Source organism: Chionomys nivalis, chromosome 23, assembly GCF_950005125.1.
Source record: "Chionomys nivalis chromosome 23, mChiNiv1.1, whole genome shotgun sequence".
NCBI classification, from domain to species: Eukaryota; Metazoa; Chordata; class Mammalia; order Rodentia; family Cricetidae; genus Chionomys; species Chionomys nivalis.
This window is the reverse complement of record NC_080108.1, coordinates 35,174,361-35,201,570: the sequence shown is the minus strand read 5'-3', so window position 1 is coordinate 35,201,570 and position 27,210 is coordinate 35,174,361. Positions and strand designations below refer to the sequence as shown.

Sequence of the window (27,210 nt, the reverse complement as noted above, 5' to 3'; positions counted from 1 at the left end):
ACTTCATGAACTATGCAAAGTGGCCCTTCCCCATTTTCTAAAGATACACCTTCCTGGGTATCTGTGAACATGCCCACTGCAGGATGTGATAACTAGAGAGAAAGGCAGGCTAGGGTGGAGTAAAACAGCGGGCACAGTGACTAATGGTGCTCGACACCAAGCCTGTCAACCCGATGTAAGTGCACATACACAAATAAGTAGATGTAATAAAAATTACAGTTAAGAAGACGTAGAACCAGGGACAACAAAGACTAAGCGAGGGGGCTGGAGATATGGCTGAGCAGTTAAGAGCACTACCTTTCTTCCAGAGGACCCCGGTTCGATTCACAGCAGCCACATGTCTGTAACTCTACGGGATCCAACACACTTACTCAGGCGCCAAGCATGCATGTGGCTCACATACATACATGTTAGCAAAATATCTGATCACCTGGGCCAGCCCCTAGCAGGCTGTGACTTACGCCGACGGTCAGGGGACTCAAGGTCCCTCTGTACCGGCTCAGACTCAGGCAGCTCTCACACCTTGGAGGTATACTACAGAACAGAAGAGAGGACACTGGATAAGGGCTGGGAATAGAACTCTCGGCCATGCTGACAGGACAGGCCACCTTCTGAATGTGGCTCTGAAAACACTTGCCCATACAGTCCCTTGAGGTCCCTCCTGGCATGATGCTTACCCCTGGATCTTCTACTGAAATCCTCAGAAAAAAATCATTTCTCGGAGAAACTGACTCCCAAGCCATCTACCTTCTGCTGGGGATAGGGCAGCCCCCAAACTCATGGCCACCTTTCCAAGGACCAGACAAGCATCGGATGCTCTCAGTGTCCCACCGCATGGGACCTTCTGCCACCATGAGGTAAGAGGCTCTTTATGAAGAAAACCTGCTCCTGCCTTAGCCTTGGCATTTCGTTATTTCCCGTCCAAATTTATAGGAAACTATAAAATTGGTTCACAAAACCTTCTACAATCTGTAAACCACAATCTTGTCTAGTTCAAAAGAAAAAGGGGGGTGGGGTGGGATCTGGCTGAGAGCCCAAATCATTCTAGGTATTTGTCTAGCAGGAAGGCCATCTAAAAAGTTACACGCTGGTTAAGAATTAAACTTCACTCGACCATTAGTCTCACAGAGAAAGCCTGTTTTGAAATAGGGGCTGAGAAGAAAACAGGATTCCAGCACACAATAAGAGCTTATCATCTTCACTCCTGTATTGAAAACCCAAACATTGGGGCTTGGTGCACCCTTTTAATCCTAGTACTTAGGAGGCAGAGGTAGGCGGATCTCTGTGAGTTTAAGGCCAGCCTAGTCTAGAGAGTGGTTTTCAGGACAGCCAGGACTGTGTAGAGAGACCCTGGCTCAAAAGAGAGAGACAGGAGGAGGGAGGGAGGGAGGGAGGGAGGGAGGGAGGGAGGGAGGGAGGGAGGGAGGGAGGGAGGGAAAAGAAAATCCATGCTGTATGCACCAGTGATATTAACTTTGGGTACCAGGTAAGTGTGAATTCATTCTTACCTAAAAGACAAATCTTATCACCCATAATCAAAAAAGTACAGAAGCTGCTGAAGATATAGAGACATTACATGCTAACGCCCCAACCCAACACAGGGGGCTGGAGAGACGGCTCACGGGTTAAAGCACTTGCAGTTCCTAGCACCCATGTAGCGGGTCTAGGAGACCCAGTGCCATCTCCTGACTTCTGTGGGCAGTAGGTATGTATGTGGTGCACAGTCAAACATGCTGGCAAAACATAACAGAAAATTTAAGAACCTTCGACGACAAAGGAAACTGGGACTAGAGTTCTCAACGGCTGAGCATTTGCCACAGTGCACCTTTGCTAATTTTCACTGCCCTGCTTAATCCATCTGATTGTACCTGTGCAGCAGACATTAGCCCCCCCCCCAGTTTATATGAAGTCAGTGGGGGGCTAACTTGTCCAAGACCACACTGATGGTGAAATCTAGGTTGACCAGCTTCAATCACTCCTGAGCTTTTGCCTTGACTTTGCGCTTGGCACATGAGGCAGAATGCCAGCCTCTTTGTGCCCTTCACTGGTGGAGTGAGACAGTAAGCTGAATCCATGGCTCCCCTCCTCCTCCTCTCTCTGCCTAGAAGACTAGGTGACACTATGAGTGGGTGATGTCACGGCAGATTCTCATTCTGTACTCTGCTTTAGGCTTAGAGAGAGATAAATAAAAACTGTCATTCAATTTAGAGAAAAATGCAGACAGTTAACACTGAGGATTCAGCTGTGACAGCCAACTGGACGGAGACAGAGACTCCATTCTTTAGCCAACCTTCTTCCAAACATGGAACCAGGAACAATGGCGAGGGTGAACGGTTCAGGGTAGCCCTGTCACCAACAGTGAGAACATACTGGAGACTATGTCCTCCAGGTTCCAGGACACCATGGCACCAGTGTCAGAACTATAAGGAAAATATATAGAGACTGTGGGCTTTATAGACAGCTCACACACACTAGTGGGCATACATCCAGCTCAAACAATGGCCTTTGCATTGTTTAAAAACAACAGGGCTAAAAGAAACATCCAGAACACCCCCAGTAGGAAAGAGTTAATCAAAGGGTGGCTCCTCACTGAATAGAGACCTCTATGGTTCTTGAAAATGAAACTAAGGAATTCTGACAAGATATACTCCCGCAGTAGCCTCGAGGTACCTGCCGACAAGCAAGTTATAAAACAGCTCTCATTTCCTCCAGGTTAATAAAGTGGTAGTTGAATTTAAGGACTTCAGAGCCACACTCCCCAGGTTCGAGTCCCAGTTCTGCCAAGCTGCTTGGGCAGGTGCCTCTTGGCAACATCAACTGAACCATGAGGGTGGGTAGGGGGCAGGAACCCTACTTTTAGAGGTGAAATAAAGCCACCATGCTCGTGAAGAGCTTGGTGCGAGGCTCACGGTGCATGCTGGAGAAATGACAGCAGCCCTTGGGAGGTAGAAGCAGGAGAATCAGAAGTTCAAGGTCATCCTCAGCTCTGTAGGGAGTTGAGTGCAGCCCAGAGGCTAGGCTAGTGGCGCTGTCTCAGAGCCAGTGAGTAGAAATGGCTAAGCTTTTGAAAATAAAGCGCACGGACAGAGGGCATGGGGAAAGCACTGGCAAGCGAACGGGTCTCTGAGTCAGACGGTATCGACCTTTTTCTTCAAGCCCTATTGCTTGCTTTTCTGCATTTCTCCTGTTTTCAAATAAAGCATATGTTTTTGTTTCTAGCAAAGAAGGAAACCACGTGGCTCCAAAATTTGCTTTTAAAAAAGACTACAGGGAAGTCAGAAAGATGGCTCAGCAGGTAAAGTTGCTTGCTGTCAGTTTGATGGCCTGAATTTGATCCCTGGAACCTGAATGGCGAAAGGAGAGAATCAACTCCTACAGGTTGCCCTCTGACCTTCACTCACGTGGCATTGTGGCATGTGTGTACTCCTCTGCCCCTACCCCCACACTAAAGAAAGTAAACCATACCTGGCCTCCCCTGCGCCCTCAGAAAAGATGCTAATCATAGGAGATATTTAAAAACTGGAGCAAGTGTGTGGGATTTCCTGGTCTTTCCTGGGTCGTACCAAGTACTTTAGTGAAGATCCCCAGGCAGGGTGAGTGCACAGAGATGGGCGAGCCTGATTTCTTTCTCAGCAATCCACTCCGTTTGAAATGTCAGGAAGTTTAGCGGATTAAGGGTATTACAGTCGCTATTCATAAAGGTGTTTTGTTAGAACTTCCAAATAGCAAGCTGGTGAACTAAGCCTCGCACAGCCTTAAATGAAAACCTGTTACAATACTTAACATTTCCCAGAGAAGGAAAAAGACCTCCAGGTATTAATTTACCTTGAGCAGCTGCCTGGAAGACACTGTAATGGAGCCATTGAGCCAGGACTATAAAGCAGGTCACCACAGTCACAGAACCAGGCAGCTTGGACCTGGAGCCCCTTGCTGGAGAGGGAGGACTGCAATTAGCGGTAATGAGAGGTGTGTCTGCTTCCTGATAGCAGCCACAGCTGCTAGGGTCCAGGAAGCATAAGGTAGGTTTGGCTTTTAAGATTCACCTGTGAAAATAAAGAGCCCACTACCTCTTGCAAGCACACCTGGGAAGGGAGGACCATGTCTAACCCAGGAGGGGAAGACACTGTCCCAGACTGAAACCAGGCTTCCACTGCAGGGTCCATGCCGCTTCAACCTGTGGACCTAAGCATTCTGGTGTTAGGGTCTCATCTACAGACTAGACAGGCTTACAAGAGGCTCTGTGGTGCTTTCAGGGACAAAGGCTCACCACAAGCTCACGTGTTTGAACGGTTAGTTCCTAGCTGGCAGTGCCGTTCACACAGGGACGGCTGTGGAATCTCTAGGAAGTAAACCTCAATGGAAGAAGTAGTCACTGGGGGTGAGCCAGGAGGTTTATAACTCAGTCCTACTTCTTGTCCCTTCCTTCTCGACTTCTAGGTCCTCTAAAGTATGAACAGGCAGCTTTAAGTTTTACTTAGGAGCAGCCGTCTCCGGGCCTTCCTTCTCTATCTTGATTGGCAGCATCCCCTCAAACAGCAAGCCACAGTAAGTCCTTCCTCATGTTGCCTCCTGTCAGGTATCTGGTCACAGTCGACAAGAAAGTAACCGATGCAGACTCTGATTTAAATCTCTGTAGAAGGACCCCCATGTCTTCCCGCTGCTTCTGAAACCATGGAGTGTTAACAGATGTCTTCTCAATTAGGACAGCACAGGGACTGTCCTTCCCAGTGGCAAAGGGGAGGGGCACAGATAGACAGCTGAGGTGCCCAGGATGGTGTATAAGACGGTCCATGCCCTCAAGATGAACAGTGAGAGGCAAGGGGCAGACCCTTAGAGGATGACACGTGACCTGGTGTTTGGCGAAAAGCAATCAGGGTAAGCTGTGTAGAGAAGATGACATTTAATGTGAGTCCCCGAGAGATGAGATAAGGGAGGAGAGGACCCTGCAAAGGCTAAGAGGTGAGACACAGGGTTTCCAGGAGTGAACTGTAAGGTAGTGTGGTGGGGGTGGGGTGAGAAGGCACCAGATCTCAGGGGAAGCCCAAGCACCATCAGGATCCCTGGCTACCAGGAAGGCTAACCCAACTCTGCTTCCCACCTCAGAAGCCTCAGACAACATGGAGTTTGCCAAGAAGCTGCCTTCTGCATTAGTGCTCAAGGGTCAAATCCCAAACTGGGCACAGGGTTGATTTGGAGGTGCTTCAGCTAAATTCCCAGTGTGTGCCCAGGAACAGAGGAAGTACCTTGCCTTGAGTGGTACATTCAAGGCTAGACCTCAGATTGTCAACCCTCAAATATGGTTATAGCTTCACCTCTGGTTCTTTCCATCATAGACCGTGAATTCCAAATCCCCACCACAAAGGTAGGGGGCGTTCAGGGATGCCTGTGCTTCTGTGTGGGGATGTAAAACTCCTGTACCAGTGAACAATGTGGGAAGCAATGGCTCCGTGGGTTTGCCACCAAGCCTGATGACCTGAATGAGCTGTGTGGGACCCACATGGTAAAAGAGAAGAACTAACTTTTGCATATTGCCCTTTGACCTCCACGAGTGTGCATGCATGCATACATACATACATACACACACATAATAAAAAAAAATGATCCAGCATTCAGGGGGTAGAGGCAGAGGCAGGCAGTTCTCTGCCAGTTCATGGCCAGCCTGGTCTATATAGTGAACACCATGACAGCTAGGGCTTTATAGAAACATGCTATCTTAAAAACAAAACAAAATAAAACAAACAAACAAAAACAGTAAAGAAACATATCCTTTCAATTCAACTAAATCACTTTAAGGGAATAAAAATGCTTCCAGCGTTATCCTATTGAAAAATATTTGCGGCATGCCAAAACAGCCTAGCAGGTGCAGGCACACAAACCATTCTGCACAAATGGTTTATCTAGCAAAATAACCAACCCGGGGACACAAGAGAGATCTGAGAACTTGGGTTTTCAACTGCCAAGTAGATCAGAGATGCAGGATGCAGAGAAAGAAGTACATGCAGCTAAATTTAGTCTCCTCCCATACCGCTTCCCCTGCTGCCGAGGTCTGCGGACTGCTGCCTGGACACTGCCCGGGTAAGCAATCTCCATAGAGAACCCATCTCTCAGAAACCCTCTGGCTCTCCTTTCTCAGGGTCAGGCTGACAGGGATCATGAAGGTGGTGTTGCTTGTGTCCCGAAAGCTCTGCCAGCTGCCATAGACTGGAAAAGCTGTCGGACGTTTCCAGACCTCAAGAAGCTGTAGAGGAGGATCGAGAAGATTCTCCTTGAATCTAGAATAAGAGAAAAGACCTAGAGGCAGATGAATACAGATTAGCACACTAGCACACACCCTCTGGCTGGTTGGAGCCTCAAAGGCATAGGCTAAGTCTTCTGCTCCCCACCATCTCACATCTACTATCGCCCAGCAGTGCATGAACTGAGATGGAGAACCTTCACTGTCAACTGGACTGAATTTAGGGTCACTGTGAAAAATACCTCTGGGTGTGTTTGTAGGGGTGTACCCAAAAAGGTTTAACCAAGGAAGGAAGATGAACCCTGAATACTGGTACACTGTGCCAGGGACTGCAGTCCTACATTGAATTTAAAAAAAAAAAAAAAAAAGAGAGAGTAGCTGGGCAGTGGTGGCGCATGCCTTTAATCCCAGCACTTGGGAGGCAGAGGCAGGCAGATCTCTGTGAGTTCGAGACCAGCCTGGTCTACAAGAGCTAGTTCCAGGACAGGCTCCAAAAACCACAGAGAAACCCTGTCTCGAAAAACCAAAAAAAAAAAAAAAAAAAAAAAGAGAGAGAGAAAGTTAGTAATGTCTGTCTGTCTGTCCTCTCTCTCTCTCTCTCTCTCTCTCTCTCTCTCTCTCTCTCGACTGTAGATAAATGTAACTAAGATTCTGCCACCATGGTGGACTGTACCCTTGAACTACGAGTCAAATGAGGACGTTGTTGAGATACCTTTGGCACAGCAATGTGCTCAAGTCTCATTGCTTTCTCCTCCCACCTGAAAATATTCTTCCAAGTCCCAAACAACACCACAGCCCGACTGGACAATGGTGAGGGGCCAGAGAAAGGAGGTGCTGACGTCACAGCAGCTTGTCCCAATGCCATCAGTGTCATCACCGTGGCAGCCTTGGTGGTGGTGGCTGTGCCTCCTGCACGTCCACTCTAGCTGTTTCAGCTCACACTTCAGGCGACGCAGGTCTATGGCGAGCCTGCCCTGCCTTTCAAGGACTGGCTTTTGTCACCCAGACAACCTGTCACACCCATCTTCTGGTGCCTTGGGTACATGGCACATGCTGCTGGCTAAATTTAAACTCTTGAGGGTCGTTTCTAACTTGACGTTTCTCTGACTTTCCAAGGGGGAACAGGTCAGCTTCTTCGATGGAAATAACACAGCCCACCCAGTCAGTGCAGACAGATGGAGCCGTGTTGGGGGGGTGTCAGAAGTGGTTCACAGTTTCTCCTGCGCCTCGGCAAAGTCCCCAGCCCGCACCCCGCGCCCGCAGATGCGCTACCACGTTCCTTAATGACCTGATTCTTCTGTTTCTGTAACAGCAGCGTGCAGAAGAAAGTCTGTAAGCTGACTCTCTGTAGCCTCTTCATCTCAGCTTTCTGAGACAGGAGATGAAATCATCACTGGAGACCAGGGGTTCTGACCCCAGCTCCGCCGCCAATTGCATACACATAATTTTGCCTCTTTGAACAGTGGTCCCCTCCTCTTTAAAATGAGCTATGGCGGGGGCTAAAGTTGCAGTTCAGTACCTTGCTCACAGTGTGTGTACCACACAGGCCGTGCTGGCTAGTTTTATGTCAGCTTGATACAACCTAGAGTTATCTGAAAGGAGGGAACTTCAATTGAGAAAATGCCCCCCATGAGATCCAGCTGTAAGGCATTTTCTTACTGACTGATGGGGGGAGGGCCCAGCCCACTGCAGGTAGTACTGCCCCTGGGCTGGGGGTCCAGGCTTCTATAAGGAAGCAGGCTGGACAAGTAAGTCATGGAAACATGCCAGTAAGCAGCATCCCTCCAAGGCCTTTGCATCCGCTCCTGCCTCCAGGTGCCTGCTCTGCTAGCATTCCTGTCCTGACTTCCTTTGCTGATGACCTGTGATGTGCGAGTATAAGCTGAATGAACCCTTTCCTCTCCCACCCCCCGACTTGCTTGTAGTGGGAGCTGTGGGCTGTGTTCCGGCTGCCCCAGCTCACTTTCCTCCATCACTTGCTTGTGGTTCTGATGTTTCATCACAGCAAGAGAAGCCCTAACTAAGACACAAGCATTAGCTGCTGTAGCCAGCATTGCCTTACCGACTGCTATTGGTGACACTGTATTGTGACAGTTTCTCAGGCCCCATTCAACTCTTCACATGAACAGTGAAGGTTACATTGACTCTGCAAACGTTGACACAGCACAACTGCCCTGGACCACCGAGTGGCCTGACCAGAAATCACAGAGCGGTTATCTCTCAGGCTTTGGTGTATAAAGAGTTAAGAAAGACAGGGATTCTCTACTCCCAGCCAGCCTGTAGTCCAGTGAGAATAAATCAAGAGACACCTCCACCTGCTCTGCCTGGGGCTTCCTTCCTAGGGCTAACCACCCTGTGCTGGGATTGTCACAGGAAAACTGGCCCCGCTGGGACCACAATGCACTGCTGCACTGAGTCACCTGGTCACTGTGTGGCTGAACAGGGACTTCAGCCCATGGGCTGTTCTAACCCATGCCAGAGCTTTTCCTTATGTTGTTTGTGTGTATGTACACCGGTCCACATGTTGCATGTGGTCACGTGTGTACGTAGCACACATGCATGGAGGTACAGAGACATAAATTGGTGTGGGCAAGAGGTTGGTAGCAAGTGTCTGCCTCTGCTTTTCTTCACCTCCATTTTTAAGACAGGGTGTTTCACTGACCCTGGAGCTCACAGCTTCAGCTAGACTTGCTGACCGGGACACCCCAGAAGCCCCCTCTTGTCTCTGATTGCCTAGTGCTGGGATTAGAGGTATGTGTGCTAGACCTGCCTCTTTTATATGGGAGCTGGAGATCTGAACTGGGGTCCTCATACTTATACAGCGAGATACTTAACCAACCAGCCACCTCCCACACCCCAAGCCTTTGTTTTAAGTGTGTTTTGGTTCAAAGTCTTACATCAAGGCAAGAGGAAACCTATCTTATGGGAACTTAATGGGGACAGCCAGCTGCACCTTTCTTGGAAGGAAGTGCTGTAAGAAGGAGCAGTGACCAGGCCAGAAGGGACATCAGATTGTTGGCATTAGAGGCTCCAGTTTTGTGCTTCACTGACACTGGGTGGCCCTTCCCTACATGCAAGCATGACTCCACTTGTCCAGGGTCTGTGTCTGCACACTGTCAACTCCTGGGGGATCTGGCTAGCTCCACAACCCTATGGTACTTAAAGCAGCAGGGAAAATGGAAGCCAGAAAAGGTACGGCTTACACTAGGACCCCCAGCTCAAAAACTCAGGATTCCTCCCAGGCCATCTTAACTTGGGTAGGCTCTCCTTCTGGCTTTTCAGATCAGTCTGGGAACACACAAAAGAAAGAGCAAGCCTTTGCCTGAATATGGAAGGGTCAGGCAGAAGAGTAGCAACTGCCATTGGAACTGGGGGATTCTGGCTAAGTCTCTGGGCTTTAAGGAGCCCCAGAAATTGAACCCAGGTTCTCAGTGGTCCCAGGACTCACCTACAAGCAAGGCTGGGGATACTTTTCTATAACCCCAACTCCCCATGCGTCCACTGTACAATCCAGTAGTAAGTAGACACGATTAACACTATGCCAAAACTGTAACAAGAACATCTAAATTCAGTGAGTGAATGGCTCAAGGAGGTGAGCCCTAGGCTCAAGTCACTTGGGGCAGCTAGGAACAGCAGAGGCCTCTGCGTTCACTCTGGGCTGTCAACATGGAATCAGAGCAGCAGTGTGGTTGAGCCATCTCTCCAGCCCCAGAGCTGTTTCTCAGACCTGCTTTCTGTGTGACTCCAGATTTATAACCTAGCCTTCCCCCAAGTCAGTTGGACCATCTAACTGGGGATCAGTGGGCACCATCTTTCCTGCAGAAGTGGGTATATGAATGGGTTCAGAGATCACCTCAATCCAGGCCACCAATCACCAGCTGTCGTTCCTAGTCACCCAGCACAGGCAAGAAAGAAGGGCTATTATTCCCTACCTTGTCTAACCTCAGGACCCATCCCCCCACTCTGCCCCCCCCCCAACTCCTAACCCCATTTCTCTTCAGTGGCCTCCTGGGCTCCAGTTGGAGGCTGTGTTGCTTAGCATAGAAAGCATCTCTCCAACCTGGCTTCCTCCCAGCTGCTGGGAGAGCCATGCCTTCTTGGCTTTGCAGCCCACTGACTTTGAGAGCTGGTCACTCAGTGTTTGTATAGTGTTTAATCATTAGGAGGTGGAGGTTCTAATACAGGGGGCTCCAGGGCACCTGCGAATAAGTCAGCTATTTGCCTCTGTCTATCAAGGTCTGTTTTTGGAAGGCTTCTCTCCAGAGACATGGGGCTGACCTCTGACATAGTGGGCTCCCAGATGCGGGGAGGGGCTTAGTCCCCCCCCAACACACACACACACACACACACACACACACAGAGAGGTGGTGTGTGTGAAAACATCAATCCTGTGAGATAAAGTGTCATCCAAGATGGGGTGGCCTCTTCGCAGAGCAGAACTCCCAGGATGGGATCTTGTCTTTTCTCAAGCCCTCCCCACTCACCCTGAACTGCTTCACCTCCCCCGACTTGTTTAACAAGGTTGGAGGCAGCTTTGGTAGAAACATTCCATCCCTCTGTCCTGACACTTGATCTGGGTGTTCAGACCCTTCTCTTGGCAGCTCCCAACCTGGGAGAGGTTGGTAAGCCAGGCAGAGGGTATTGGTATCTCAGAAGACAGCTCAGGTCCGCCCTCCATGTCCCCATATCCCCAGCACAGTCCCTCACATGTAGGCTGATCCACAGTGTTTGCTAGTCCTGATGAGGAAGGACTATGGACTGAACAGCTCACATTGAAGTCTAACCCCAGCATGGGAGTGTTCGCAGGTAGCAGCTGTCTTTGGGATGGGAGGGATTAGCAGCCTTTCAAAGGGCTCTAAATTCCCTTGTACTGCTCCTACCTACTACAGAGGCTGGAAGAAGGAGGGCCCTTGCCAGAACCGCCCATGCTGGCTCCAGCCTGGGCCTTCTGAGAGAGTAAATGTCTGCTGTTTCTAAGACTACAGTAGCATGCATAACTTAGGACAGGTGGCACAGCCACAGCCTCAGGTCACCTCAGCCAGTCCGCTATGTGTCAGAGCCTGTATTAGGGAACCCAATGGCAAGTAAAATAGTCTCCAAGTCTAGCATTACAAAAATAGGAAAGGATTCAAGGTTAGGTTAGAAGTTAAAATAAAGGACCACGCAAGCTCCTTTGTCGGCATCAGAGGAGGGAAGTGATGACAATATTCCCGTGCTAACCAAAGCTAACCTCGCTCCCAGGGCAAGGGCCCAAGCAAGGGGAAATGCATGACACATCAGGGTTGCAGCCTGCAAAGCCATCAGAAGTGCTTGGTTCCCCAGGTTGAGACAGGAGAGGTGGCAGGGCCAGGCCGGGAGGCCTTTTATGCTGTCTGTGACACGGAGCACTAAAGGCTTTTTAAAGGGTCAGATCTTTGTCTGAGGGCCACAGACTATGCTGGGGCAACGTTTGATGACAGCGCTGGCATACAGGACAGTGACTAAGGGCAGCCAAGGAACAAGAGCAGAGGTGCCAGGTTCGAGCCATGAGCCAGCTCTCTGAAGGGACTCCAGAGAGATCAAGCCATCAGCGTGACAAGTGCTCCTTGTTTCGGGGAGGCCTCCCCCCAAGATTCCTGCAGGGGACATTTAAGCTGGGTCTCCCCACAGAGCTCCTCAGCTTGCAGACCCTGCCTCCCACCCTTTTATTCCAGATCATTAAGACCTCAGCCCTCTGGAGGCTTCCTGGGGGCCTTTGTTTAAAATGAGAAGCCAGCTACATTTAATTGCTCCAGCCAGACACCATGCCTCCCTCCCCCAGTCCCTCCCCAAGGCAGCTTTGTCCTCAGCTTGTTGAGAAACATAATCAGTGCCTGCTCGGAGGCCCTCCTCAAATTATGGTTCTGATCTTTTGCTCCGAAGAGAGCTGGAATTATAGCTTGGCATGGAGAGAAGTTCAAGTCTACAGGGTCATAAACTCTTTCATGTTCTGTTTCAAGACCTCTGCTGGGGATTTTAGCAGGTTTGCACCTCACATGTGGCCCTGGGCGGGGTGGGGCGCGGGAGTGTTGGGGGGAGTTAGAGCGGACCTCCTGCCTGGTGGTATTCTTTAGCCTTTGCTAGTTACCCCTGGGGGGTCTCGGGCCTTCTAGTTTCTGTTTCTACTCCGGCAGCAGGTGGGCCAGAGCTGAGGGAGATGAGTGACACTGTGGCCACGTGTATGGGCCTGGGGTTTGCAGGGCCCATTTTAGAAGCTGGCTTTCCAAAGCGGTGGCTTCAGCTTCCGGTGCCCTTCTGGTCTTATCTGGGAATTCAGCAATTGAACTTAGTGCCACCATGGCTCTGGCTGTCATGCATTCTGATCGATCACTGAATGGCACTGGCTGACAGGCCTTCTAATCCATCACCCAATGGCAGTGGCTTCCAGGTTCTCTAATCCATTACCAAAAAGCACTGGGCAGCAGGCATTCTAACCCATCACCCAATGGCACCGGCTGCTGAGGATGGAGGCACTCACTAACCTTATACTGGCATGGTCTCCCATTACCTTTGTAGCTTCCCATGAGGAAAACAGAGTTGAACACGCTGAGACACAGGTTAGCTCACCTACCTGGCCTCCAGATGTAGCTGGAAGCCCGAAGTATATTAGCAGCCACTACAAGGCTCCTGGACGGAGAAGGCACAGCTTGAAGTCTGGAGTAGGACAGGGGCACGGTTGAAACAATTTATCCTACGCCCCCCCCCCCCCCGCCCATCTTCTTGAATGTAGATGAGTGTTCTATCTGCTTGTACATACACCTTTATGCGAGGAGAGGGCAACCAGACCCCACTACAGATGGTTGTGAGCCAACATGTGGTCGCTGGGAACTGAACTCAGGACCTCTGAAAGAGCAGTCAGTGCTCTTAACCTCTGAGCCATCTCTCCAGCACTGAAACCATTTTTCTAAAAATGGTAGTAAGCTGTGTCTGTGATCACTCAGTCTCCCAAGAGGAGCCTCCCAGACATCCATTTACTGAGGAAGGCGGAGGTCCTGGCTGCGGCAACACATGAGGGCTTATGTACGGCACAAACTGTAGTGCCAGGGCTGACTGTGGCGGCCACTGGAGCGGTCCGTATTGCGGGCACAGCTCAGCCCTGCTGCTTTCGCTGCTCTAGTGGGTTGGTGCCTGCATCACGCTGGCTGTTAAAACATGCCACCCACCAGTCTCTCCTCACACAGCTCGTGTTCTTGGGGATCCGGAGGAGCAGTGGCCCCCACAGTCTTAGGCATGTGGACACTTGGTCTCTTGTTGCTGGTGCTATTTGGGGAGGGTTAGAAGCTGAGGACTTTGTTTAAGGAAGTATGTCGTCAGGGCTGGGCTCTGGGAGTTTAAAGACCTTGTGGCACTTCCGGCTCATTGCCTCTGCTCTGTGACTGCCGTTCAGAACAGGAGCCCTCAGTCTCTTCTTCCTGCCATTGAGCCTGCCGCTTACTGCGCTGTCCACCAAGATCCCTGGCACCAAGAACACAGATAAGTTCTTCTTCCCTAAGATTCTTCTGGTCATGTACAATCACAGCAACCTGTACATGCGCAACCACTGTTTGCCCATCCTTTCATTCACTCCTTCCTTCTTCATGAAAGGGGCACTGTTCCAGGAGAGGGAGTTGGCCCACTGAGTTCACTTGGCTTTGTTTCGCTGATGCTAACACGAGTGGGTGAGATGACACGCGTGAGATCAAGGGGTGTGGCCAGACACAGTGAGATGATAATGTTAGCACTCAGGACACTGAGGCAGGAGAGTGCTGCATTTCAAGACCAGCTTGAGCCGCACTGGAGACCTTGTCTCCAAATTAGAACAATCAGAACAAAAGCGTGGAACAACCAGACTAGAGATGAAACGCACAGCTCGTGAACAGTTCCTAGCTGAGGCCTGAGGCTGGTGAAGGGGTTAGGGTCAGCCACTCGGAGATGACCTGTGTGTGACTTAAGACCTGGAAGAAGAGGAGGGGAAAGAGAGAGGCCTGGGAAGCCTGCTCTAGACAGGGGATGGCAGCATAGAGGTTCTGAGGGAACGCTGGATGAGAAAGTTCAAGAAGGCATGGATGAGATGAGGCCAGAGAGGTGGCAGGATCCAGAGTGCATCACCTCGGGGGCCACACACTGTGGAGTCCACCTTGTGTTCAGTGTGCGGTGGGAGCCACTGCAGCGAAGCCTCAGGAAGGGCACGGGAGTGCTGGAGTGTGCTAGAAAGGTTACACAGTAGCTGGTCAGAGAATCTGTCATCTGAAGGTCACAGCGAGAGAGCTCGGGAGGGTCACTAGTGCCTCAGGCTGCTGCAGGGTGTGTGAGGGTGGACTAGAAGGGTTTGCAGATTATTTGGGAGACTGTTATAAGACTTGGCTTAGATGGGAAATGGGGAAGGAAGCAGTAAATTCAGTAACCTCACTGATGGTCTTATTAATATCCATTCATCTAACACACAGCCTGCACCTGTTTGCCACGAGGCTAGTGAGGCTCTGTGCAAAAGCAAAGTCAAGACAGTCAACAAGGTTACCAGCTTCCTCCCACTGAAAAGCCCAGCCTGAGTCCTCACTATACCCAGCATGCCTTTCTGCAGCCACAGCTGATCCCCTATGGCAGGTAAGTGACTATAGAACCATGAACCAGTCGTGGGGTCCTTGAATGATACGAGGTTCTGTAGGGTTGGGGTCTGGGTAAGAGACATCCCAGGGCAGACAGAAGCTGAGTTTATCAGGCTTTCCTTAGATGGAGGAAGCCAGGAAGTTAGTCTTCACTTTTAGGGGGAAGAGGGAAAGAGAAGGAAAAGGGGGAGAAAGGACAGGGGAGGGGGGAGGGAGAACTGAGAGAATGATTAGCTAGTGCCAGCTAGATCCATAAGCACTCAAAGGGCTTCCTGCACCCAAATTTTAGAAGGGAGCATGAGACCCATTGGATACATCTGTACCCAATAAAAGTCGATACAACACGGGGCTGAAGAGATGGCTCAGCGGTGAAAAGTCCTGACAACTCTTCCAAAGGTCCTGAGTTCAATTCCCAGCAACTACATGGTGGCTCACAAGCACCGTCAGTGAGATCTGGTGCCCTCTTCTGGCCTGCAGGGGTACATACAGGCAGAACACTATAAATCTTGAATGTTTCTAAGAGTGATTTTGCCGCTGAAAAAACTGAAGGGTTTCTTCTTTCCTAAAGAAACTGAAGGGCTGTGACTCCCTCTGCCCTAACCTCAAGGCAAGCCACAGGGAGATGTGAGGACAGATACCTGCGAGCCGAGGGTGGAATCCACTGGTCCACGCCATCTTTCATTCCCTCCAGCTGCCACTTAACGGCCTCCACACAACCTCAGAGCTCACTCTGTATCACTGAGCAGGAGGGATTAACAGGTAAGTCAAAGAGAGCCAGACTCTTCCTGGAGCTGTCTTTAAAGCAACGACAAGGGCCCAGCGATGGGAGGGTGGGCTCGAGTGATCAGGGTGGAAGTGCTGGCTTGCCACCTAGCAGCCAAGCTGAAGGAGATGCTGTGCCCATGGCTGGAAGCAGCTCTGAGGCACCCTCGTGTGGGACACAACATTCTCTCAGCCAATGCAGAGCCTGGCCCGAGCTGCACCAGGACTGCCCTTCTTAAAACTTCTAAGGAGAAAGCGATACACAATAGTAGGTTGGAACAGTCCAGGGATGGTGACACCTGCCAGCTAAGGAGCCACCAAGAACATCGTGGGCTCCCCCTTGAGGAAGGGTTGGAGTCCTATGGCTCCATCTCCCCCCTTTTATGTAGGCCAGGCTAGCCTTGAACTTGTGGTCCTCCCGTTTCAGCCTCTGAGTACTTGGATTGTAAGTAGATGCCACCAGATGCCACCAGACTTTGCACCTCCCTGCATGCTACCACAGGGAGCCTGGTGTACCAGGTAGTGTGTCCGCCACAAAGACCTTTACAGTGTAAGGAAAGCGGCATACTTCCTGGTCAGCGCTGACCACCCCAAGGCTGGGGGCAGGCAGTCCACACATAGCAATGGCTAAAAGACCATCCTAACACCTGTAGTAGAGCTACCTTACCAGCGACTTAAGATTTTGTTATCTTGATGAAAATAAGATTTCAACCTTGCGAACTTCGTCTCTCAGCTCTTCTTGAGATAGAAGCTGCTTCAATGCTTGACAGGGTTTTTTATTCCAAAGTCTCAGATAGGTCCAAAGGCCCCTACTGTAGGCACAGCTCTGTCCTTCCTCACTCCCCTAGAGGATCTCACTCTGATCCATCAGCCACAGACAGGCCTTCTTGTGTCCCCGCCTTCAGCAGTGAATCCCCGTGAAGACGCACATTCCACATGTCCTCCCAAGATGAGTAGGGTACAGGGGTGGGGGTGGGGTGGGCTCAGCAAGGCAGCTACAGCAAGCTCACGTCTAGACTTGTCTAGGAACTCAGTGGAGAACCCGGCTCCCATCTGAAGTACTGCCACAAGGTAACACATGCGATCATAACGTGTCAGCAGGATGAATTTGAGATGTCCCTCCACATGGGCTGAGCTCTTTCCAGAAATCACTTTGTCAACTCAGTCTTCAAGAACATTGGCTTGGCCAGGCGATAGTGGCACATGCCTTGACTCCTAGCACTCAAAGAAACAGGCGGATCTCTGGGTTTGTGGCCAGCCTGGTCTACAGAATGAGTTCCAGGACATCCAGGGCTACACAGACAAACCCTGTCTCAAAAAACAGTAATAATAACAACAACAAAAAAGAACACTGGTGTGAAGAAGCCAGGAGATGTTAAACGTTTTAGGTCTGTCAGCAGGTAAGGAAATGGGGTGCAGAGAGAGGAGGCAGAGGCAGCCATGGCGAGAACCAATTTCTTTGTGGTTATTTTGGGGCTAAGCCAGCCAGGCGGCCGGGACAAACAAACAGCCCCTCCTTGTAACACTCCTCCCCAATATGGTATTTCATCACAGCAATAGTAACTCAGACAGGTGCGCCTCCGTGTGTGTCTGGAGGAGAGAGAACAACTTTGTGGAGGTTTTTCCTTTTCTCCCACTCTTAGAAGGGGACCAAACTCAGGGAGGTGGCATTAGACAGAAAGCACTGTTAGCCACTGAGCCATCTTGCTGACCCTGAAGAATCTCTGTAACCACCAGAAAAACAATTCCTGCCACGTGTCAGAATAATGAACCCCCACAGGGGAACCACGGGGCGCACATGGCTGCCCATCTTGCTAGCACTCGGTGTCATGGCCTGACTATAAACTTATTACACACAAGGACTGCGTCCTGCTCATCTTTAGACTCCAAGGACCCAGTACACAGTAAGCGCTCAGTAAATGCTCAGTTTCCAACTCTTCTCTGCTGTCATGCTGATGGACAGAATAGCATGGGGCAGCTACCGTCTTCCTCATCTGAGGACTTTCCACCACACAGAAGAATAAAGAGGACACATGGTCACCCTGGAGCTAATACACAGTAACTAGGCAATGCACTGGGTCGTGCAGGATTGGATCCAGGATGGGAAGTGTGGGGATATAAAGTCCACGTCACTCCAGGTAGTGAGACAGTGTAAGTCACTGTGTGTTTTCTGCTCCCCTGGCTCACATTTGGTGGTTCTGTACTTCCCTTCACAGGGAATGTAAGTGGAGCCAAATGACTCCCTTTGGTCAACACGGTCACCCCAAGGCTTTTAGAGATGTGTGGCTCACCACACCTGCCATCTCCTCATCATGGAGAGTATCAATTCTCAGTCGAAACAACAGTCCCTCTGGCACCCTGGTTCCCAGTCAGAGCCACAAACAACACAACCGTCTACGGTGACTAGATGGTAAGGGTGAGAAGTTTTGGAGCTGCTTGTTATACAGCATAACCTGACTTATCCTGACTGATACCAGGACTTTCCAAGACCCCTCGGTTCAGTCACAGGAAGTTATTTTCTCCTGTGGGGCATACTCTGGTTGGGTTTCAGGATCTAGGCTTTGGGTTGCTGGGGGACTGAGGAGAGAGGAAGTTTCCCAATTCTTGCATTTTCTCTTGGGCCCCTCATTCCAGTTTTCACCCTGTTTCTATCCGTGCTCAAGTTATCTTTTAAAAATTACTTTTATGCGTATGAACATTTGCCTGCTCATATGTCTGTGCAGTATGTTCACGCACAGTGTCCTTGGAGGCCAGAGAAAAGTATCATCAGGTCTCCTGGAACTGGACTACAGACAGTCGTTAGCCACCATGTGGGTGCTGGGAACTGAAGGTCTTCGTTAGAGCAGCCAGTGCTGTTAACTTCTGCGTCATCTCTCCACCTCCCACACAGCTTCTCTTTCAACAGCGGCTGGAAGGGTACCACTTACAAAAAAGTGTCTTTTGGGATCCTGGCTCTGTTCTCCAGCCCCTACTCAGCTGTGTTAGGGAGGGGAGTGTCTCACTGGGCCACCACACCTCTTGCCCTCTCTAAGCGGGACATTGCTGGCAGAGGCAAGGCAGCAGGCTTGGCAGGCTGTAGGTTCCCAGCCCTTTACAGCCCTCTGGAGAATTCCTCCACTGCCGTTTAAGGTGCAGGCAGTTTGCTTCCTGTCATCACCGCCCCCTGTTCAACCCAGGTGGCCTCGGAAAAGGAAGCCAGTGGCAGGGGCAGACTGGAGCTCTCCAGGAAGGCCAGTGTGGTAATTATCACCCTGTTACAACGGAAATAGAGATTTGCCTCCAAGGCCCCTTTTATGGGCTTTGAAACTGTGACTTTCACTCTCTCCCAGGAGGGAACAGAAAGGGCTGGGGCATGAAATGGATGGGGAGGAAGCCCAAGGAAGAGGACAGACCAGCTCCTGGGTGGGGGGTAGGCCTGTGTGCAGGACACAAAGAAAAACGGGCATCACTGGGAGTGAGAGGGGCCCTTGACCTTCGGAATGAGAAGGAAGAAGAACGAGAGGATGGGGGTGGGAACAGGATGGAGTGGGAGGAGAGGGGGGAAGAGAGGGAGAGAGGGAGAGGCTTTCCACCTGCAGGTAGAGAGTCTCCTCTTATGGCCTCCAGAGGGGGGAGCTCCTGTGGAGCAGCTCACTGCTGGCCCTGCGGTGAAGAGGTAACCACAACACATGCGCACTAGCCTCTTCATGGATGGACTCATCCGATGTCAAACTGAACGGGCTGTTAGGGGATAGGGTCTGACTAGAAGAAGTGGGCCAGCCACTGGAGGCCTGCACTTGAAGGCATAGCCTGTCCCCACCTTCTTCCTGCTTCTCTGCTTCCCCGCCAGTCACGTGGTGAGCAGCACCTTCAACCGTGCCCTTAGGTCGGCCGCATAGACACAGCGAGTTCCAGGTCAGCCAGAGATACATAGCAATCCTGTCTCAGACAACTAAAATAAAAACTATAACGACGGGTGCGGGAACCACACAGCTGTTAGCAAAGTCAGAGACAGGTAAGGTCTTGGAGGACTTCAGAGTCTCGGTAAACTCTGGTAGCCCTGGACTTCCGACATTACTAAAAAGATGGACCGTCAGACTTTGATGTCATCAATTCTTCCTCTAACCCAGGCCACAAAATGACAGAATTCTCAGTGTCCCTACTCTGAACCTGCAAGGAGGCCAAGGCCCTATCCGGGGGCTGCTGGGTGCAGAATGGTTGCTTTGTTCTCTGTAAGTCACACATCCTGGCAGGGTGTGGGTTTCTGGTGCTCTCGGGAAGAGAGCTGGGCTTGGCTTTGCCTCTCACCCTGAGTCTGGCTGTTACAACAGCCTCTCAATTCAAGTGGGAGCCGGGCTGGCTTTGAAGGCCAGGGTCAGGGGCTAAAGTATACATTGAGTCCTGTTCTCTTGACACAGTGTGACCCGGAAGGGCCAGAAAGGAGAAGCATCTATCTAAGTGTTCCTCCAAGTCCCTTGCCTGCTAATCCACAAGGATTGTCAAGATCCCTGGACACAGGACCTTTGCAGCGTCCAAGAAGAGACGCACAAGTGGCAACTTTCTACGAGCTTTCTGTTCAGAAAGCACCTGACTTGCTAGAATCCGAGCATTACCGCCATGTTCAGGGGACACAGTGCTCCCTGCAGAGACCATCTGAGTCTGAGGGACAGCCAGCCTCTCGGCCCTGCATCTCACACTTCTCCCTCCTCGCCAAGTGCCCTGCGTTCTGTTATCTGGGGCCTATCATGTGTAACGAGCCACCTCCATCAGTTCCAGCTGATCCTCCCTCCATGGCTGGCTGGATGTAGTCACGGATCACTATCCGGAAGGGACTGGGATCCAGGGTGACAGCCCTGAAGAGTGACAGGAGATCAAGGGAACTTGGCATTTTGAGTTTATCGTCTTTATTATTTCTCAGAACTGACTGATGACATAAAGACTCACACTGACAAGCTTCTGTCTGCCAGGTCTCTGAAGACACACATTCCTGCTAGTGACTTTAATGACCCCAATGATACATCAGGCCATGCTGCAAATAGCCAGTCTGGGGTCTCAGCATCCTGTTCCGGTCCTGAGCTGGAGACTTTCCTAAGCCCAGGGTGCGATGCCCTATTTGTGCCACTTTTCCTTGGCTGAGAACGAACCGGGGCCAATCCCCCATCGTTTCCCATTTCCCCGGTAGGTCTCCTGTGGTCTACTGTTTATGTATGCAACCATAAGCAAGGACTTGGATTTCTCTTTTTACCTAAAGCTTCCTGGAAATGATCTTAGTTCTTAGACCTTCGCTTTTTGTGTTATAAGGGAAGGATTCTGGTCACTTTAAATCGCTGAACATAGTTTCAGTCATGGGGGAAGAAGAGTCCCCCAGTTTGCATATTTACCATCTGTGGTGGGCTCCCTTGGTATTTCAGTCAGTGTCTCGTGCCTATGCAGTTCTTACCATCAACAATGTAAAATCATGGGTTTGATATGCTGGCCGTAAGTTCCAGCAAGCAGTAAAATGAAAATATAAATATTAAAAAGAAATAGCTCCCTATCATTTACAAATTATTTCCCATACTACAGTTAGCTCCCTACTTTGTGAAACATTCCCTTAGCATGGGGCCAGTGCAAGAGATATATGGGGAGTATTGTAAGTCAATGAAGGACTGGAAAGCTAGCTCAGCCAGGAAAGAACTTGCCTTTCAAGTATCGGGACCCAAGTTTGATCGTTGATAGTCATGTAGCATATGCAGGGAGGTAGAGACAGGAGGATTCTGGGGCTTGCTAGCTCACCAGTCTAGCCCTCTTGTCTGTGAGACATCCAGTCTCAGAAACATAAAGGGACTGGGTAGACACCTAATGGCTGTGAGGTCATGAGGATTGGAGTTTGGATGCAAACACTCGTGTATCAAACACTGTCTTTGTAAACACCCAGGGAAGCAAAGGTAGGAGGAGCTCCAGAGCTTGCCAGCTTCCCGCCTAGCTGAGAAAACCAGAGGCACAGGTTTAGGAAGAGACCCTGCCTCAAAGGCACAGGTAGAGAGGACAGATACCTGACACTGATGGAGGAAGGTCATTTGTCAATAAACAAACTGCTTTGGCCCATTTGATAGGCTACCCCTTAGGTGGGTGGAGTAAACAGAATAGAATGCTGGGAGGAAGAGGAAGTGAGCTCAGATGCAAGGCAGCTCCTCTGAGAGACAGACGCCATGCTCTCCTCTCCAGAGTAGACACGATGAAGCTCTGACCCAGGATGGACGTAGGCTAGAATCTTCCCGGTAAGCGCACCTTGGGGTGCTACATACATGAACAGAAATGGGCCAAGCAGTGTTTAAAAGGATACAGTTTGTGTGTCGTTATTTTGGGGCATAAGCTAGCCAGGCAACCATGAGCCGGGCTGTGGGAAGAGGCCCACAGCCCCTACTACATGACACCCTCTTCTGGCCCGAGGACCAATACCTGATGTTCTTGAGCCTCTCCATCCAAACACACACATATGGACCTACACACCTATGTGCACCCATACAAACATGCATACACACACAGAAAGAAATAAAACCCCAGCTATGTCCCCTTAGCCAGCAGAGCAGCATCCCCACGGTCTATTCACAACAGCTGTAGGGCTTACAGAAAGTCAGTCCATTCCACAAGGATACAAATATACCCCTGCTAGTAACCTAGAACCCACGCCCCTCGAGTTAACTTGACTCGCAATTCACTTAGTCCTTAAATGATCATACCGGGCATGGGGAGACTGTTCATTTGGTGCTGAAATGAGGCAACGGAACGAATGGCTTCCGTCTTTCCAATCCTACCCCGAAATCTCGAAAAAGAAGCAAGAGGATCAGCTGTCATGCAGGATGATTTCTTAGTCTACCTGTGAAGCATTAGATAAATGGCCATCCCGGAGGCTTCTGCTGCGGGGGAGGCTGACTTCGTGAGGCCTGCAAACATGCATACTATCCAACCACAAAAGCATGAGGACAAGCAGAGAGACTGGACACAGCATGACCCCACCAGGGGGAGTTCTGCAGATGGTGATTTTTCTCCTGGTGCAGTTTACTATAAAGATTTCAGTCGCATGGTTTACACTTTAGAAAGCGAAGTTCTCAGGGCTTGAGAGACTGCTGCTGTAGAGTACCACAGTTTGATTGCCATCACCCTCATGGCAGTTCACAACCCCTATATTCCAGTTCCAGGGACTCTCACGCCATCTTGTGGGCTCTGAAGGTACTGCATGCATATGGTGTACACACATGCATGTGGGCAAACACCCATACGCATAAAAATTAAAAATAAAAAGGGCAGCTCTCATAAGTTTCTATGGCTAATCCCTGTCCTGCCCTCCCTTCATTTCCTTTCCCTCCCCCTATCTTTTGTGCTGGCCTTGAACTCACAGAGATCTACCTGTCAAGTACTGAGATTTAAGGTGTGTGCCACCACCCAGCTAGTTTTCTGTTTGTTTGTTTCAATGCACTAACGAGCAAACCCAGGGCTCGTGCATGCTGGGTAAGTACTCAACCAACTAAGTATCCTCAGCCTTTGTATGAATTTTTTTTTAACCAGTAATTTTATAGACTAGCAGAAACAAAAGCTAACTCGAGACAGAGCTCTAGTAAAAAACTTTTGTTATCCTTGGTGTAAATGACCACACTGGACACCGGGGGACTCAAAGGAAGATATGCTGAGTTATAGACACTGGGCCAGATCCTGAGGTCTTAACAATTAACTCAGCACTACCCCCTACCCAGGTTTTCTAGCCTTGTCCAGAGCAGTGGCTCTCAACTCGGGGGTTCTGACCCCTTTTGGGGGTCAAAAGACCCTTTCACAGGGGCTGCCTAAGATCATCGGCTAACATAGATATTTACGTTATGATTCATAACAGTAGCAAAATTACAGTTATGAAGTAACAATGAAATAATTTTATGGTTGGGGGTCACCACAGCATGAGGAACTGTATTAAAGAGTTTCAGCATGAGCAACTGTATCAAATGATTGCAGCGTTAAGAAGGGTGAGAAGCACTGATCCAGAGACTGAGGATTCCTCTTCCATTGTTGGGCAATATTTCAGTATTAGTCTCTTTACAATGTTGCCCTGTTCCTCTGTTGCAAGCCGTAGAGCTGCATATCTCACCTAGAATTTTTTCGAAGAAAAATATGTGTATATGTGTGCATGTGTGCATGTGTGTATGTGTGTGTGTGTATCAGTGTGTGGAATGTGTATGGTTTGCAGGTACCCACAGAGACCAGAGGAGGGCGTCAGACCCTCCGGAGTTAAGGGGGTTTGAGAGCTGCCCAACGAGGGTTCTCAGAATCAAACTCCTCCTAAAGAACAGCAAGAACACTAACCCCTGGGTCATCTTTCTAGTCCCTCGCCTGCTTGGAGAACAGCAGGACAGTGGCCCTGCCTCATAGCACGGCTTCCCAGAACCCAAGAGCTGCACCCTAAAAATCACACAGGAACTTGAAATCGCTCGCTCGTGTCTAAGGTCCCCACCCCATCTCAAGCCCAGATGTGGAAGGAAGTCAAGTGTGCGGGAACACCCTTGAACACTCACTAAAGAGTACCCAAGCTGTACACAGAGAGCCAGAAAGATAGCACATCAGAGCCGGCAAATCATACAGTCCAGACCGCTCATTTCCTGGCTTGCTCAAGGCCAGGGAGTTGGTTTAAGTCAGAGTCAGGGCTAGAAACCCTGATGCCAAACACTCAGTCTTTATGGTAGGGTGGACATAGGTTCATTTTGTCTCTGACCAACTCCTATTAATGCCAGTTCTCCACTGTGTCCGTTGCATCCATACCTAAGCTTCACCACCTAACTCCAGATGGCAGTTTTAGTTCTGCCCAAACCTCCTCAGGCATGGCCTGACCTCCGTTTTACACAGAGACCTTGTGGAAGTCTCAAGGTACCATGCCTAGAAAGCTGACTAATGGGAGCGGAAGTGAGCAGATCCCTGGGGCCTGCTGGCTGAGAGGTGCTGAGGAACAGGCACAACAGCAAGAAAACCACCCAAGCCTGAACTCTGCTCTTGCTTTCAGAAGCAGCAGCTAGCGTTGAGGACGTAACTCAGTGGTAGAACGCCTCACAGACTCCATAAGGCCCCCGGTTCCACTCCCAGCACCACCACCAAATACACACGCCTTACACCATATACAAGCAAGACCCAGGGACCACAGCAGCTCTCTGCTAATCTTTGTACCAGCTCTTAGTGCAGGTGCAACCTCAGGGCCACCCAGCTTTTCCTTGGGCTAAAGAGCACACCCACCCACTCTCTCAAGATCATGACCAATACGGCTAAATCCGAGCGCAGTTTGCCTACCTGTCCGCATCTCCGAGGCCCAGGGAGGTATTTCGTTGTAGGGTCTCGCGCACCACTGCCATCCCATCAGGAAGCCGGTTCAGGCGACGAGTGTAGAGGCCAAGTCCACCATCGGTCATATACCTTTGAAAGAAGAGGATGGCACATGTATAAGGTCAAAAACAGCTGTACATAGTCTTGCCCTTGTGTCCATAAACCCTGCGTGGATCCCTCGCTCTCTAAGCAGAGAGGAAAGATTCCTCAGGCTCTGTTACTACAGCCCAAGGAAAACTCAGCTGCCGATTCAGTGTAGGATCTGGGGGGTGGGAGCGGGGAAGCAGGCCAAGCTTTATGAATCCAAGCTCCTGGGGCTCTGTGAAGCAGAAGGGGCTGGTGAATAAAATCAGCTGTCAGACGCACACTCATGACATGCTTCTGAATGTCAGCAATCGTACAAGCAGGTGCTTTACCAATGTCATGTAAACAGAACTGAGTCCCCAGCACACTGCGGGCGAAACGATGATAGAATGGAGAAAGCAGGCGAGTTTTTTTTTTTTGTTTGTTTGTTTTTTTTGGTTTTTCGAGACAGGGTTTCTCTGTGGTTTTGGAGCCTGTCCTGGAACTAGCTCTTGTAGACCAGGCTGGTCTCGAACTCACAGAGATCCGCCTGCCTCTGCCTCCCAAGTGCCAGGCGAGCTTTTGAAGAAGGCAGGAGAAGATGGAAGATGGAGAGAGGCTCCCAGAGACTCAGGCACTGCAGCGGCAGAGGTCTTACAGAATGAACAGGGTCTGGCTTCACCTTCAACACTGGTGTCTTGACTCTGGGAGCGACATTCATGCTCATTTACTTTCATGGAAATGCTTCAAGCTGTCTTCTGTTGGACCCAGTGTTGTCAGGGGTGTGTGTGTGTGTAGGGGAGAACCTCCAGAGTTTTCTGAAGAGGTGCCTTAGAGTCCACAAACCAGAGTTCCTGTGAGCAGAGTCACTAGCCAGAAGTTCAAGCACAGAGCATCTGTGCCTCATTCTACCTGTGTTTCCCTAACCCCCTACAGCGACTGGTTAGATGGTCCTCCCTAACCCCCCACAGGGACTGGCTAAGTGGTCCCCACTTAGTCCCCTGTAAGGATTGGTCAGGTGGCAGTCCTCTTTATTTCCAAAGGAGGCTGGGTAGCAGAGCTAAACTTAGGCAGAACAGTGAAGTTATCAGTTTAATTGTGCACGAGCCCCATTAGATCATCGACTAGGTTTCTACAAAAGTAAGACGTTGGTATTTCAAGTCTAACAACATGGAGCTCAGAGTCCCAGGAGTCACTGTGTGCTTGACTTCGCTGGCTGCACTGAATCATGGGAGGTTTCCTGCACGTGGCTCCTTAGCTTATTATGTATGGAGTGGCTCCTGGACTCTTGGCCAACCCTGACTGCACCTGCTTTATATCTTTCGGGGGAGGACAGAACTGAGAGGTGCAGAGTTTGCTTGGCAGAGTCAGGGTAGCCAAGTAAGGAGCAGCGAAGCAAAGTCTGCCCAGGACCCTCCTTGTTTGTATAGTAGCACACACATTTTCATGCACGCACACACGCACGCACGCAGGCACACATACACCTCCTCATCAAGTCAATCAAACCAAGTGTTTGTGGTTGTGCCAACAAAGCAGAACAGACTGAACTTTTCACCCAGCTGTATGATTAAAAAAAAAGCAATCTGAAAATCCACTGAATTATACATGTTGAAATGGTGTGTTTTATGGTACATGAATTACATATTAATGGAACTAAAGTAAAAACGATACGATCACATCTACGGTTAAACACTCATTTGCTTAACTGCCTTTTAATGCTTTTTCTCTCGGGAGACGGTGTGCTCCTTGAATGCTGGGTCTATTATTTTGTTCAAATCCATACCCCTAGCTCATCCCAATTCTATGTGTAAATTAAATATATTGTGATCACACATGTTAACAAACTTGACAGCTAAGATACAAAGCAAGGCAAATGAAATGTCTATCTGCCACTGTACCCATAACCCATCCATCTGTCCAGCCGTCTGTCTGCCCACTAGTGTATAACAGTGTAGGCAACATGCAAATCAAACTAGCAAAAGCGGAGAACACCTCCCCCGAAAGGCACAGCCTCTGTTGGAGGCTGAGGCTGAACATTCAGAAGATGCCCTCGCGAAGAAAGCTGGGAAGCTCTCCCTAGCACACTCTCCTGTACCATGCACCCAGCCCTTGATCTTGGTCTTAGCCAAGTCACCCTGCCAGTTAGATAAACACATTTTTTTTTCAACTGGGGAGATCTTGTCAAAGAACAAACAAACTAATTTTAGCAGCACTCATTTCCCTGCTGGATTT

General features: G+C 50.0%; 1 protein-coding gene across 10 annotated transcripts in view; it reads right to left on the bottom strand.

Annotated features, from left to right (window-relative positions):
- Positions 1-27,210, bottom strand: part of Nav2 (neuron navigator 2) — a 635,485-nt gene that overhangs the window by 93,121 nt on the left and 515,154 nt on the right. For all 10 annotated transcript variants that reach the window (XR_009056140.1, XM_057756590.1, XM_057756583.1 and 7 more), the window contains one exon: positions 24,883-25,005. Coding sequence is in view for 9 of the 10 variants with exons in the window: in XM_057756590.1 (XP_057612573.1) it covers positions 24,883-25,005 (123 nt within the window). In the remaining variant the exon portion in view is untranslated. The remainder of the gene's footprint in view (positions 1-24,882; positions 25,006-27,210) is intronic.